General features: G+C 49.3%; 1 protein-coding gene across 1 annotated transcript; it reads left to right on the top strand.

Moving 5' to 3' along the window:
• Positions 1–1,007: 1,007 nt before the first annotated feature.
• Positions 1,008–15,246, top strand: IRF4 (interferon regulatory factor 4). Its single transcript, XM_083825317.1, is given in 12 exon segments — positions 1,008–1,099; positions 1,101–1,167; positions 1,169–1,212; positions 2,404–2,464; positions 2,466–2,696; positions 2,988–3,174; positions 3,890–3,978; positions 4,545–4,686; positions 6,488–6,595; positions 7,913–8,266; positions 11,460–11,572; positions 13,390–15,246. Coding segments are annotated over 12 exon segments (1,617 nt in total). The 5' UTR covers positions 1,008–1,022; the 3' UTR covers positions 13,534–15,246.
• The last annotated feature ends 693 nt before the right edge of the window (positions 15,247–15,939 follow it).

A 15,939-nucleotide genomic window follows, 5' to 3' on the forward strand; every position in this document is an offset into this window, starting at 1 on the left:
AGTTGGTGCCCTGAGTACCACCCAGTACCACCAGACCCGCCTCTGGGAATCGCACCTTGGATTTTTGGGAAGCCTTTCCGATGCCTTCTGGTAGAGCTGTGGTTGCTCATCTTGATTTAAGGTGGCTGTCACCTGCAATCTCAGAGACATGTCCTACTCTTTTAACGGTGCCTTAACTCGTGACTGAAAAGATTTCTGGTGGGCTCTGCCAATTCTTTTTCTAGAGGATGGCGTGTCATAAACCCAATACCTAAAAATGGCTGCGCTTCTCACTTCCCCCTCAAAACGTGGCGATAATTACATTTAAATTTCAGAAGATGGCGTTGAAGATTTGCAATTAATATCCTAAACCCTGCGGGTACCCTCCGCGCCGGCGGCCTGCCAGCACAGGGCGCGATGACTGGTTTTTCGATCTGACACGTTACGGCAGAAAGGATGTGGATGTGTTGGAAACGTTAAAACAGAACAACAACACGAAAGCGTCGCGGCATGGGACACGTGTTAGAAACCTGAAAGGCGCTAAGAAAGATTTTTGGGCCAGCCCAGACCCCCAGCTTTTGTACCCCCGGCTTCGCGCATGGGGGCTGTTGGAGAAGAGCATGGGGTGGGGTGGGGGGGCAGCGGCCCCCCGGGGCTGCAGATAGCCGGGATGAGCTGTCCTAAGGGAGAAAACCCCTCCGGCCGTGGAGGGCGGCCCCTGGCCCCCGCTTGTCGCCCTGCGAGCCCCGGGGCGGTGGCTGCGGGGGGCTCCTCGTTGGCCGCCCCTGCCGGCGCCGTCTGGGCCGTTTCTGGTGGGTGTAGCAAGCCGGCTCTCTTACAGTAAAACCCGGCCGGCTCTCACAGGTAGGAGTTTCCCCGTGCTATTTCTGGCCGCGCGTGTGTCTGTCTGCACAGATTGAAAGAAAAAAAAAAAAACACAAAAAAAAACACGCGCGGACGCCCCGAGGGCGCCGGGCCGCGGCCCCCCCCCGCCCTCCCCGCGGCTGGTGTTTACCAGCAATGGGCATGTGTCACTGCCTCAGATGTTTTCCAGCTCGCAAAGTCCCCGCTCCCCTCCGCCGGCTCCACCTCCGGGCCGGGGCCCGCCTCCCCCCCGCCCGGCCCGGGGCCCTCCATCATATAAAGAAACTTCCCGGGGCCGCCGGCCCAGTCGCGCTGCGCCCCGTCTTCGGCAGCCGCCGGCCCCAGCCCGCTCCCAGCGCCGCCACAGAGGTAAGCGGCGGCCACCCCGGCCCCCCGGGTCCCCCCCGGTCCCCCACTGCCACCCCCGGTCCCCTACTGCCACCCCCGGACCCCCGGACCCCTGCCCCGGGGCTGCCGGTGCGCCCCGGCGGGTGGGCGCTGCTGGCACCGCGCCGTGAGCCGCCCTCTCCCCTGGTGCTGGTGGCACCGCGATTTCCTTCTAAAAAACGTCTATTTTTTTTTCTCTTCTTTTTTTTTCTTTTCTTTATAATTTAAAGAAAATTAATACCCGTCCCGTTTTGTGCTCCCGAGGTGTTTTGTGCACCGAGCTCTTTGCTGCTCGGGGTGAAAGGGTGGGCTCCGTGCCCTGGCAGTGCCGGGGGGATGAGCACTTTCGGGGGGCTTTGCCCTGGCTCCTGCGGTCACGCTTTGGGGAGCCGCAGCCTCGGGGACCGCGCTGGGTGCCCGCGGGATGCTGCCACCTGAGGAGGGGTGTGAGGGATGCGGGGCCGCCGCCAGCCCGCACATGCTGGCCGTAGCTGTAAGGCAGTGACCCACGGCAAGCTTGTGGGCACACGACCGCCTTTTTAAGTCGAGGGGACAAAGTTTGTGCCTGGCCCCCTGGTGCTGGTGGTCTCCTCACCTCAGGAGCCCATGGCCGCGCTGCGGGGCGAGTGCGGGCACCTCTGGGGCTGCCCGCGGTGGGACGCCGGGAGCCCGGCCACCGGCCGGGGTCTTCCCACTTTTCGGGGCTTGCAAAGTGTAGATTTGAATGCTGTTATGCACGCGTGTTGGGAGCAGTTGGAGGGGAGGTACGCATGGGACATCATGCGTTCAGATGCGCCCTGCTTAAGCGAGCTACTTTGATGTTACGGCGAAGCGCCGCGTAAATCACGAGTGCACGCGAAGCCCTCCAGTTTGTGTGCATGTGTCTGCCATTACATACGTGCTCTGTCATGTGCAAACGCACTTTTATGATTTATTTTTTTTTTGGTTAAAAAATAAAAACGTGGTGGAACTCAGAGCCGGACAGGGGGTTTGTACCTGAAGTCATTTGCACTGAGGATTTCAGCCGCCCGCGTACGCTCATGCAAAAACAGCACGGGGCTGGGGGGGAGCCTGCCAAAGCCTGCAGTGGTGCCTGGGGAGATGTGCGAGGGGCTCTGTCCCGTTTGCACGCTGCGTCTGACCCGTGGGTTTCCCTCTCGCCCTCCTCCGCAGCCCCCCGAGAGCTGGTGCTTGGGTGCGCAGTGCGGTGGGCTCCGTGACGCACCCCAAAACCCCCCCACCCGACCGCCGACGTGAGTGGCATGAACTTGGAGCCGGGCGAGTGCGGGATGAACTCGGTGAGCTGCGGCAACGGGAAACTCCGCCAGTGGCTGATCGACCAGATAGATAGCGGCAAGTACCCGGGGCTGGTGTGGGAGAACGACGAGAAGAGCATCTTCCGCATCCCCTGGAAGCACGCCGGCAAGCAGGACTACAACCGCGAGGAGGATGCTGCTCTCTTCAAGGTAGGGCTGCCCGCCCTTTCCCCCTTCCCCGTGTCAGAGCTAAGTGGGGCGGCAGCACATCGTTTGCCTCCACGTCCGTGCCGGGCACTGTTTTAACTTGCCATGCTGCTTTTTTTTCTCAGCCTAAACCTGTAGGGAGTAAATTCTTGCACATATAAGCACAGATATATATGCTGTTGTAAGCGTTGTGAACTTTGTAACTTGTAGTTGATTCTTTTGCTTTTTTTCTTTCTTTCTTTCTCTCTTTTTTTTTTTTTTCTTTGCTCCTTTGATTACCTGAAATGTTTCCAGGCTTGGGCTCTTTTTAAAGGAAAGTTCAGAGAGGGCATTGATAAACCAGATCCTCCTACCTGGAAGACAAGATTAAGGTGTGCGTTGAACAAGAGTAATGACTTTGAAGAGCTGGTGGAGAGAAGCCAGCTGGACATCTCAGATCCCTATAAAGTGTACAGAATAGTGCCAGAAGGAGCTAAAAAAGGTAAAACATCTCAAATTCCCGGTGTAACAGAGTGTGAAGATCTGTCTTATTGTAAGCACATGAGGACTGAGGTGTGCTTGTCTGGAATGGCCACGCAGTCTTTTTAAGTGTAGGAGCCCAAGTGCAGGGCTCAGGTACATCTTACTCTGACAACTCAAGCTGGGGGCTCGGTCTGTGGGGGGACTGCTGGCACCTGAGTCAGAGCACGGCAGGGGAGCCCTTGCAGAAGGTGCAGACGGGCTCCCTGCACGTGGAAAAAAAAAATAAAAATCAGCAACCAAAAACCAGCCAGCTGGATGTAGACTTTAAATACAGGGAGGAGCAGAAGTGTTTTGAGCCAGGCATTTGGTAGCTGCGGGGGGCCAGGGATGCCCAGCCTGCAGCTCCAGGCAGAAGCCCTCGGTGCTAGGCAGGGCTCAGAGGAGGCAGAGGTTTGGCAGGGCGCTGGAGGGTGTCGTGGTGAGGGTATCGTGGTTTTGGGGTTCTGGGCAGCGCTTTTGGGGTGCAGCACTGGGGAGCCCCGCGGGACAGGCTGATGGCTGGAGCTGCCTGTGAGGGAGGACTGGGAATCCTTCCTCCAGCGGGCACTGGAGCGCGTTTTGGTCCTCTGTTTGATCAAAGGCAGGTTGCATGGACTTGTCCTCAGTGTGCCGTTCTCAGATTTCCTTCAGATGTGGTTGATATTCTTTATTTTCTTTCCCTCTGCTGAACATAGGTGCAAAACAGATCAGCATGGAGGAGCAACCATTAATGATGAACCATCCCTTCCCAATAACATCTCCTTACACTTCACTACCATCCCAGGTATGACATTCGTTGTGCGTTTGGTGCTGGGAAATTGGGCAGCATTGTTTTTGTGTCTGCAGTATGTCTTTCTTTGCTGGCGTGGCTCTCTTGAGTTCTCTCTGAGAAAAAGAAAACTTTATTATGAAAACTGAGAAATTGAGAAGCAACTTTCCTAATGTCATATGAGGCCACAGGGCAGTCGATTTCCTTTGGTGTTGTTTATCCCTGAGTAATAGCTCTTTTCTGTTCAGCGATAGATATTAGTGTACTGCCAACCTCTTGGAGCCAGAATGTAAGCACCCGATGAAGCATCGCTGTTCCAAGCAGACATTTACCAGCAATGCTTTGACTGCCTTTTGTTATTCCACCCGGCTTGTTATTTACACCAGTGGTGAGAAGTTCATTTGAAAGCCTCATTGGTGGTGGTGGCGAAATGCCATTCATGTAGCCTGTGCAATGCTCAGACCTCCGCGAGCTTTGGCAGGGCAAATAATGCCAGGGAGCCGAGCTGTGAAAGCTGATGCAACACACAGCATCGCTTTAGACAGCTGCCGGGTAAAAGAGTATCTCGTTAAATTGAATAGGTACCGAACTACATGGTGCCCCATGAGCGCAACTGGAGAGAATTCGCCCCGGAGCAGCCGCACCCCGATATCCCCTACCAGTGCGCCAGCGTCCCCTTCACAGCTCGCGGTCATCACTGGCAGGCGCCCGGCTGTGAAAATGGTAAGACGTCGATCCCACTTAGTGCTGATGGCTGAAAGGGAGGATGTACGGCCACCCAGAAGAACTGCAGGGTTCGTGTTTCCCATTCACGGCTTTCAGTGGCGTTAACAGACGCGCCCATCCAGGAGTGCGGGGCTTCCTTCGGGGGGACCCTCACCCACCTTTGCCCTGCCCCTTGCATTCGCTGCTGGTGTAGAAGCTGTGTGGGGGCTGCACAGTCCTCTGAGCTGATGCTCAGAAGGCAGCCCCCAAAAGTCCCGAGCTGTTTTGAAAGCCCTGAGCAGTAAGGAGGGAACCAGCCCCCCAAGCTCCCCAGATGGGAGCTTGTGTTCTTCAGCTTTGCTTTCCGATTTCGGGCCTTTCGAGGCACACATTTGTGAGGTTTTTCCCTTTAGCCCTGTGGATTAGAACGGTATTATTCTCCCAAGAGGGAAGCTGAAATTATGGCTTCTTTTTAGTACTGTGGCGATGGGACAACTTGTCATGGATTGAGTATCTCTTGGGGCTGGCACAGCAGAAACAGAGTAAAGGGACGTTCCCTTCCCCGAAGATCTTACAGGATTAGAGCCCAGCATAATCGTAGCTTTCCAAGCTCTGCATCCTTAGGAAGAATCCTGAATAGTCAAAATTGGCAACGCTAAAGTCTGCAGGGGATAAAACACAGGAGAAAGGGAGCCGTGTCTCATTGGTACTTGCAGGACAGCTCACCTGGGTAGATGGGCGTTTGCTTGATGAGGAGGAGGAGATGGCTCAGAAGGGCAGACAGGGATGGGAACTGAGGAGGGACTTCTGGGAGCAGATACTAAACTATCAGGGGACAGTTCTCTGGAGGCTTTTGTGCAGAGAAATAAACTTCTTATTCTCTGCGTCTGCTAAACAGTAACCGCTCAGTGCACTGCAGCTTTTGCTGCTAGTGTTAGAATTATTAAGCGGAATCATTTGCTTTTAGTTGAGCTATTTGCTAATAATAATAGACCTATCAAGCAGAATAAACAGTGCCCTAAAGTACATCCCCTGCAGCTGTTCAGCACACGCTTGGCCACTTTGCTGTTTTTGGAGGCAGTGGTTAGTGGCTGGTGCTGGGTTTGTCATTGGGCTCCAAGGCTTGTCAAGAGATGCGGGTGTTTTGTATCTGCAGCGCTCCAGCTCCTGATCGTGGTGGGTTCTGCCATGGGGAAGGGTAGTGCGTGCTTGTCTGCAAGGCACTTGCATCATCCTCCAGAGACTTCTACTGACATTAAGAAACAGAGGAAAACATCAATTGCCCGTGTGATAATCCATGCACTGAAAGGCACCTCTCGGACTATTAGTAGTCCTGGTCATAAAATTCCAATAATCTCCTCCTGCACAATTTTCTTTCCCAACTTTTACAACAGTGCTAATTCCAGCTTTATTGTTATACCTGTCTCTAATAAAATTCCTTAGACTGAATGGATTGTTTTATGCCAGCAACTTTTAAGAGCACTGTGGTCTAGTTAATAATACAAGTTATTTCTATAACAGAATAATAGATTCTTGTTAGGAAAGGAAAAAATAAAAAGGGTAGTACCGCTATGCTGCTATACTAAGGGAGTATTTCTCAGGGACCCAAATAGAATTATAGTCCAGATAACATCTCAAGAGATTTGTAGAGTTGGCATATTCAAAAAATGGGAAATAAAACTGTTTTAAGAAGGAGGGGGAAGAGAGAGAGTTCCTGGTGGGGCCCAGAAAAAAACACACTTTTGCAAAGCTGTGACCCTAGCCCAAGCTTTTCTTTTAGGATTTAGGTAGCTGTCACTGACTTTTGTTTGTGAAACAGGTTGTCAGGTGACAGGAACCTTTTATGCTTGTGCCCCTCCCGAGTCCCAGACTCCTGGCATCCCGATTGAGCCAAGCATAAGGTCTGGTGAAGCCCTCGCCCTGTCAGGTAAGGTCTGCAACCCCCTGGGGCTTATGGGGAGCCTGACAAGGGGGTCCCGCTCCTGACTCGCCCTGGCACTGATGAAATAAATAAATAATAATAATAATAAAAAAATAAAACACCCTTTTCGGTGAATGAATTCGGTAATTTGGTGTATGGGCTTAAGCCTCTTATTTGCCAGGATGTTGAAACACTTGTAGCCTGAGCTCCAAGGTATCCGGGGCGGTGGTTAGGGCTGATGGAAGGGCTTCCCTGGCTCACGGTGTTAGTGCTGGGTTGTGTCAGTGAGCTGCCAAATAAGGCTTCCCCAGGGGAGTTTGGAAATGTTGAGGGTCAGGAATGATTAGCTCGGTTTTTATCAGGGAGGAACTCCACAGAGACTGGCATTTTCTGGGCACCTTGCTGTGCTCCTGCTGGTGCTGCAAGGCTTTGCTCTGTCTTATTATTTGTGGTAAATAAAGGCCTTTGGGAAAGAAGAAGGGAGTTGTCTCAGCCAGGTATGCAGACATCCAAATGCCAGGGGACTTTCTGAATAACTCTGGGAAAAGATGCAGGAATGTGCTTTTCACAGAAATAGTGGGTAAGCCTGCAACATGACGCCTGGCATGTTTCTTGATTCTTCTGAATCAGGGTCTGTATGTGTGTGTGTTTGTGTATATATATATATATGCATGTGTGTATACGTAGGCATATATACACATACATTCATACACATATATATACACATACATTCGGTGCTGTGTGAGCGCTTAGCAATCAGCCAAGCTGACTGAATGGCCATCTGAAAGTAAGGTTTGGGATTTCAGGTACAGCCATGCTGGAGCTGAAGCCAGCAGCTGCTTCTCTTCAGGCAGCCAAGTGCAAGTTTGCAGGTCCCCTGTGCAGGAGCCTCTTTTATGCAAAATCTGGGGAGAAACGCAGCTACTTCCTGATTAAATCTGAGGAAGTGTACAGAGCCAGTGGGTTTAATTGTGATGTGAGCCTGGAAAATGTGACAAACAACAACTTTTCTCATGCGAACTTTTCCTGTTAAATGGGAATGAGAAGTTTGCTGGACATTAATTCCTCCTGAATTCCCATACCAGTAGCCCTGCTTAATAAAATGAGAGGGCATTAATGTTAACATGCCCCAGATACTTTAGTATTTTTATTCTTCAGATGATTTTTGCTAATGTGAGCATGTCTTTTGGGTGGTGGTGACTGTCTGTAGTTACAGAAGTACAGAAGTCTCATGCAAATATGTCTCTTGGCCTTAACGCAAATTTGAAACGTAAGACATTCATACAAATGTATCATGGTGACTCTTTATTTTTCTTCCTGTAGATTGTCGACTCCACATCTGCTTATATTACCGTGAAATACTGGTAAAGGAGGTGACAACTTCTAGTCCTGAAGGCTGTAGGATATCCCAGGGCCAAAGTTATGAGGTCAGCAGCCTGGAGCAAGTTATCTTCCCCTATCCAGAGGATAACGGCCAGAGGAAGAACATAGAAAAGCTACTGAGCCACTTGGAGCGGGGAGTAATACTGTGGATGGCACCTGATGGCCTCTACGCTAAGAGACTTTGCCAAAGCAGGATCTACTGGGACGGGCCTCTGGCGCTCTGCAGTGACCGACCCAACAAGCTGGAGCGGGATCAAACATGCAAGCTCTTTGATACTCAGCAGTTTCTAGCAGGTAATTCCCTCTGTGGCTTTGGTATCATTTCTGGAGAGGTCACCCACTCACTCTCCCTGTCAGCTGTATGGGAGTGCTCTTTTTATGTTAGGAATTAACCCACACTGCTACTTAAGCTGTTGTAGCCAAGGAGCAGTTGTCTTCTGAACTATTCTGCTCTCCATGCACATGCAGTGCCCCTGCACAAACAGGCAGGAATAACCCCCAAAACCCCACATCCCTTCATGAAGTGTGAGGAGGAACCTAACAAATGCAAATGTCTTTCCAAATGCTGGGTGGCAGAGGAAAGCGCATCCTGGCCTTGGATCTGCTCCTGTAAGTTCTGGGTAGCTCTGGGATCTGCAGTCATGCTGCTCTCAACCTGACCCAGAGCAAGCCTGAAATCTGGCGCAGGATATTCAAACACTGACATGGATTTCACCTGAAAGCTGCCTTTTCTGTCTGGGTCCTGTGCCACTTGCACTCTCTCCATTGCTCCGTAAGGTCTCGCTTTGCTCAGGGCACTTGTGAGCAGCAGTACAGGGGGAGCAACAGCATGGGTCGGGACTGTCCTTTCTCCTTGCAGCCCTCAAAGCCTCTGTCCCACTTTGAGAACTCCTGGGCAGTTTCCCCACCCAGAGAAACTGGTGGGAGCCAGGCGTTGCCTGGACATCAGAGGGCAACTTGGGCAGCAGGAGTGCACGTGGCCCCTTGTTGGAGATGTGTGGCCTGGCTGCAGGTGAACTGCGTGGCTGCCCATTGGAACAGGGCATCTGCACTGGCAGGAGGCTCTTAGAGGAAAAATGCCTTCCAAACAAAACAAAACAAAACAAAAAAAAACACCCACAAACAACAAACCCAAAGCATCAGCTTTTGCACACTTTATATTCCAGGGTTGAGGCATCATCCTAGCAAAATGGCCAAGCAGGAAATGTGTATAAAGAGAGAAATCTCATATGGATATGAAAATTGACAGTTAGAAAGGGGAATTTGAGGTCAGGGTATTGGCCTGAACTTCAATCACATGCTAATTTAAAGACACATAATTCTGCCTGTGATGATGGTTTTGGAAATCCCTTTCCCTTTTCTCAGATGTTTTTTCAGATGTACTCTGGGTTCGTCCAGACGGTTGACAGTACATCTCTTTTTAGAAGCCTAACCCCAAAGATAAGCTTAAAAAATAGGTATTTTTCCCCCTCCTAAATTACTTATGCACCAGTGCCTGTGCAAACCCAAGCACGTGGTTGTAGCCATAGTCTGCGGTGTGTGCAAAGTGAGGTTTTGCATGCGTTGATGCTCAGCTAGGTTTGTAAGTGACTTGTCATGGGCATATCCCATCTGCAAGTCAGTTGAAGTTACTGAGGTCCCAGACTACAGGCTTGGGCTTTCCCTCGTTAGGAAATTGGTCCTTCCTTGGGAAGAGACACAGGAGGCTACTACCAGGAGAGGTAGTACTGGGCAGCAGAGAAAAGGGCAGAAGCAGAGCTGCTGTGGACCACAGCTCTTAGGGCCTTGCTGAGGAGCTGTGCCCTGCAGTCCTCCAGACCAACTCAACTCAACTGCTCCAGACCGTTGAGGCCTGTGGTGAGAGGCCTGCCATGGCAGTAACCCGGAAAACAGGTGGATGGTCTCTGGAGAGCAGTGCGTGATAAATGCAGTGGACCAGGGCAGGGGGAAGAGTGGGAGGATGAAGAAAGTAAATTTGGGAGCATGGTGATGGCGGCTGAAGGAGGGCCAGAAGGTCAAGAAGCTGGAGCTGGAGCAACAGGACTGAGGGGTGGTCTGGGAAGTGTGGTGGGATTGCAGCACGGGGAGGCACCTGGACATGGAAAGGCAGACAGAGTGGGCGGAGGGCTTTGGAGAAGTGCAAGGCTGACCTCCATCATCCTGCTGCTGGGAAAGAAGGGATTTTCTTCTTCAGGTCCATGCCAAGGACTGCTGGGTAGCACTCCCAGGATTTGGGGGATTGCTGAGGCTGAGTAAAGTGGGGGGAAGAGAAAGATGGGAGGAGCTCTCCATTAGCAGCATTGAGTTGGATGGGCCATGGGTGGATCACCCTGCCCTGTCCTGTGGAAAGCGGGGTCCCATGGAAAATCTCTGTTCTCTCCTCACGTACCGCCAGAAGGTTCACAACATTTTCAGGGATTTTGCTGTGTTTTGAGTGAACTGTCCATTATTTTACTCCTGTAGCTGACCCTCCAAGTAAGACCAGTATTCCCAAGCTAGGGCTGGGGCACTGTTGTGGCAGCTGCTGAATTCATGCCTTGGTCTGAAAAGCTTGCAGTCAGAGTAGAAATGGCAGGTGTGTATTAAAGGAAATGATGCACTTGTCATGCCAGGTTCGAAGACTCCTTTCCCTATATAGCAGGGAGTACTTCTTTGTAAGACACTGGTTTCAATATTAATTGCCTTTGCAACTTTTCTGCAGAAAGCATAAACTGGGCTATAAATTAAAACAAACTCTTTATCATCAACTATGTAGAAATAATTCACATAAAGCAGATTCAAGGAGGATTTTGTATTCGATGCAACTTTTTGTTTTGTGGAAGGAAATACAGTTTCTAAAACACAACACAGTGATTTTGGTCTCTCTTATAAAAGCATCCCCAGCTATCTGTTGGTGGCAACACTTTGGCTGTTGGTGTAATGATAGGATTTGACCTTTTTCCTTTATACAAGGTGTGGATTAGTGAAGAGAGTACAGGCACGCACAAGACACAGTCTCTTGCTGGCGTTATGCATGGCTTAAATAAGGTCCTGTACCTCCCTGTCCACTAGGAACTGTGGTGCCAGTGGCTCCATGTCGGTGTCTAGGTGAGGTTGAATTTGTGCCTGGCAGTACTTTGGCTCTACCAAGCCATTGGTTTCAGTGCTCCTGTTGGACGTCCTCTTGAGTGGGTCCAGGCTACCTCTGGCATCTGCTCCAGGAGGTTCTGCTGCTGAGGCCAAATAAAATTATTCATTGGAAGACATCCCGGTTTGTGCATACGGAATGAGTTATGAGGCAAGGCAAGCAGGATGATTGCAGTGTTACAGCCAGCTTCTCCTGATCTGCAGGAAAGGCTTCAAACTCAGTTTCTTCTCCTTACCTCTTGTCTTTCTCCTGACCTCTCTCATCCTCCCCTGGAGTTACTTCACTTTCTCCCACTGTGCTCTAGGGTCAGGGCTCAGTCATCCACAAAGCCTTTCTTAATAGCCCTTTCTCTCTTCCCAGAGCTTCAAGCCTTTGCTCATCATGGACGTCCACTGCCAAGATACCAGGTTGCTCTGTGCTTTGGGGAGGAATTTCCAGATCCACAGAGGCAGCGGAAACTAATTACAGCCCATGTAAGTAGGACTTGTGCCTTTGCTGAACAAAACATGTTCCTTGGAGGATATGAATCTGCCAGACAGGCTTTTCTGCCTTCTGAGGGAGGTGATAAATTCTTGACAATGCAGCACCATCAAGACTGGGGTTGAGTCCCCACATCTGCCAAGGACTGACTGGTGGCCAGAGGGGTGAGAGCACCCAATTTCCCCCTCTGTAAAGCATTAAGGGTCATCATGATCTCTTTTCAAAGCCCTTCAGGGCCTAAAGGACACCCTGGAAGAGCTGGGCAGGGCTGTTATTGCTGGCCCCATGGTGCAGCACCTCGGGCTGCCAAGCCAGTGCAGGACATGGTGCTTTCACAGCTGCTGCACCTACAGGTGCTCCAGAGGCCCAGCCTCCATCTCAGAGACCTCAGCGTTGAGCGTGGTGCAGGGACTGCCTGTGCAGCTCCGGCATGGAGGTAGCTGGTGAGCTCCTGAGCTGACTGACCACAGTTCGCACACACTCAAAGCTAGTGTTTCAGGATGCTATCTGAGAGAGGGTGATGATAGAGACTGAGACCAGGTACTTTCTAAATGGGCTGTATTGGCCCATAAAACCACAAAAGAGATGATGGTGCACACGCTAGAGGTAGGGCTTAGCTTATTGCATCTTTGGGAAGAAAAATGGTGTCTGTTTTAACCTTTCAAAAGCCCCTGGGTAGCAAGGGTCCCTAGTCAGGCTTTTGTCACAAACCTGACCTTTTAGCTGTGCAGCTTTTGTACTGCCACATTGCTGCTTAGTAGCTGTTTGGAGCAGAAGGTGGAAAGCTCACAGACCTGTCCTGAGCTATGCAACAGCTGGTCAGGGTAGTGCTCCATACCCATTTCTCCTCAAACTCTTTGCCTTTTTGGCTTTCCAGCTTCCTAGCTCCCTCTTCCCAGCCCCTCCTCCATCTCCTGCCCCACCAACTTCCCTGGGAATCCCCTGCCCTTCCAGGAGCTTTGCTTTCCCATTACCGGTTGTTCCTCAACCTGCTCAGCTTCTCAGGCTGTCTCACCTTGTGGAGATGCTCCAGTGCGGGGCTCCCTGCCGGATCTGTCCCTGTCTGCTGGGCTGACCCGCAGCAAGCGTATTTTTCCACCCGAATGGTGCCCATGTCCTGATGTGGAGGAGCTGGCTGACCGGGAGGAGAGGGCTGGGGTGAAAAGTCTTCCAACCCGTCCAGCCCCAGAGAGTAAGATTCAGGTTTTAGTGCTTAGTGTGCAAGTTAAATATTGCAGCTGGTGCCCAAACTCCTGGAGGGAATAGTGGTTTCTGAGCAGGCAGATGTGAAGGCAGTGTTAAATCATACAAATCCCTCCTGGCGGTGATCACTGGCTGAATAGATTCCTCAACAGAGCTTGAGGGGGAAAAAAGAGTAACCTTGCAGTTAGATTGAAGTCTAATTCAAAAGGCAGTGATTTTGTGACATACCTAAGCACACCTGAGGGCTCCAGCATTTCAATCTAAGTCCTCAAAGTTCTTGAAAACAAAGATGAGTGGCCACAGACATGTCTGGTCTCTAGGCATCGCTCACACCCATGGGTGCAATTCCATTTGTGTCACTGGTAACGTGCGCCGTAAGGTGTGTGTGCAGGTAAGGGGTGTGTGCGATTAGCAGAACTTGTCATCAGAGCAGGCTAACCCCGTCTTAAAGGAGAGATTAGTGGGAACAGGGAAATTGTTTTCCCATTCAGGTAAGCAGAACTGTTTTGTCCTGCCCTGTTTTTTAATTTAAAAGCACTTTAGATAACTAACGCGAGGAAGATGAAATTTTGTCATGTGTCTGATTAACATTTTGTCTGTTCTTAAGGTTGAACCAATGTTTGCCAGGCAGCTGTATTACTTTGCTCAACAAAACAGTGGACATCTTCTGAGAGGCTATGATTTGCCAGAACTTGTGACTAGTCCAGAGGATTATCACAGATCTATTCGCCATTCCTCTATTCAAGAATAAGATCCTCAGAATGAGTGTTTTTAAAGGCACTGTAAAGATTATGCAGAGTGGAGGAGCAGATCTGGATAGCAATTTGGAGATCCAAATCACAGCTGGATGTGTTCAGGGGAATCAAGGGTTCAATGATAGGAAAGTGAACTGGGACAACTATATTGTATGATACAAATGACGGGTCTTCGACGTTTGGATGCTACATCTCACATAGATTCCACTGTTGCTGGGAATAACTCAAAACTGACGAAATGATTGCTATGTTTACGTTTGCTTAATGTTCTCCTTGGGTTTTGAGGACTGATGCTTACTGAAGACTTAAATCCAGAGTTTACACTGTTACATTTGCAGGGCTATTTATTTTGGATTACTGATCTCAGGGAAGGTACATAAATTTGCGGTGTTCCCAGTTTTAAACTGTAGCTACTATAGGTGGGTAGCGAACGTAGATGGTTTATCGAGAATAGCTATAAATGTAAGTGGTTATAAATTTAGACTGGTAAGTGTGACGCCTATATTCCTGTGTAGAATTTTTTAAAAACAATGCAAATCTTCAGAGACATATTTTTTTAATGCCTGACTGACATTTTTCCTTACGATGAATTTTATTGCTGCCACTGTTGTTATTGGATTAGGCCCCATAATAGCAGTTCCTAAGGTGATGAATTGATGGTACTGTGTTGGAGAAGTGACCACTTAACTCACATTACCTGTGCATTTAGTGAATTAACCACTAAAATTCTAGAGTCACGGAGAGCAGGTTTGAAAAGAAATTACATTTTTTTCTTATAATTGTAAGCTACTATGCATTATTTATATATATATGCATTAGAATTAAGTTGGCAGACTTTGAGAAGAGCACAGTAGTGGTCCTGCTAGCCTTTGTTAATGTGACGTGCAGGAGCCAAGCTGAAGTAGCCACCACTTCTGGCTTGCACCGAGCCAAACTCTGCTCTTCGTGTGCACTCACAGCTTCCTTCCATTGGTACTGAAATGAATACGGAGGGAGAGTTCGAGCAGAGCAGAACTTAGCCTCTCATATTAAGGCAGTCAAGGAGATACTTGTTTTAACTTTCATTTTCAAAAACTTCACAGAAGTATCATTTCATGCAATTTGCAGCTTTTCATGCTAGGGTGCCATTATAAAGATGAAGAGAAGGGGTCTGTTGGGTCTGCATAGCAGTGAAACTTCCTCGCTATTATGCTGGAGATCAGACTATGTGATCTCCCTGGTTTCAGCTCCAGAACATGACCTCCCTGTGATTAACATACATACTTCACTTGAATTTCTAAATGAGGAAGAAAAAAATGGTACTTGGTCTGGCAGCAGACTTGTTTTCTAGGGACTTCTAATTTATACATCTTAGAGATGCATACTCTTTTGGGATATATTATCCCCCTCCTGCTCCACAGTGCCAAGCAGAACCAATCAATCATTTTTACTTTTGTGTTCTTTGTTACCTGAAGTGTTTTCCTCGCTATAAGATTTTTGTAGGGGAGACCTCTTTCATAGACATTAAAAGCACTGTTTTAGGTGACCTTCAGAGCTTCTGCATATGCTTTTTGCCTGTGCATACATTTTACTGAAAGGGCCTTCTGTGTTCAAACTGAACTGGTACAATACGATATTTGATGTGTTTTTCACTTTTTTCTAGTGGTCGTTGCTTCATATGCTCATTGCTTCAGCTCACATCTTAGAATAAAGTCCTTATTCCCTACCAATTTGATTTGTATGTGTTGTTTTCAGTAGTGGGGCGAATCTAATGGGCTCAGTACTGCACTGCTAACCTGGGCAACACTGCTGGCTAAGCCAATGGGGAGCTCTGTTTTAAGCTAAAAGGGCAGGGAAAGGTCAAAAGGTAAGGATTTTTTTTTTCTTGTGAAAATGTCTGTGATACTAGCTCAGCAAGTGAGAAAAGAGCATGGAGGGTGCCCTTTGGCTCGTGCCTCTGGGCTCAGCCTGGCACCCTGACCTGCTCTGATGAAAATTTATGAGATTTGCGTGGAAAGATGCAGGGCATCTTTCTCTTTATGTGGAGTCCACCGCTGAGTATCAAGGCGCATTATCATTTCTGGCTTTGGAACGAGCTTTTAATTATTTTCCTCGAAGAAGCACAATTCAAAATCGGCTGTGAAGAGGAAGGGAGAAGAATGCAGTCTAGCTCCCAGCCAAGCACAACTCGCTTAGTTTTAGTGGTTAGATCCAGGCAAAAGGCTTACTGTAAGTAAGCAAAGGGTCTGAGGGCTGGGACAGGGGAGGATGGAAGAAAAATCAAAGTGTTGATTATTTTGTATGTGTGGACTGTGCTTGACTTTTGGAACAATCTTTTCAAAATAACTAATGGATACGTAAAGTGGAAAAAAAAAAAAAGCAAACAAGAAAAACCCTGAAAACATTTTCTCCTTTTAGTATCT

This window comes from Anser anser (genome assembly GCF_964211835.1).
Source record: "Anser anser genome assembly, chromosome: 2".
NCBI classification, from domain to species: domain Eukaryota; kingdom Metazoa; phylum Chordata; class Aves; order Anseriformes; family Anatidae; genus Anser; species Anser anser.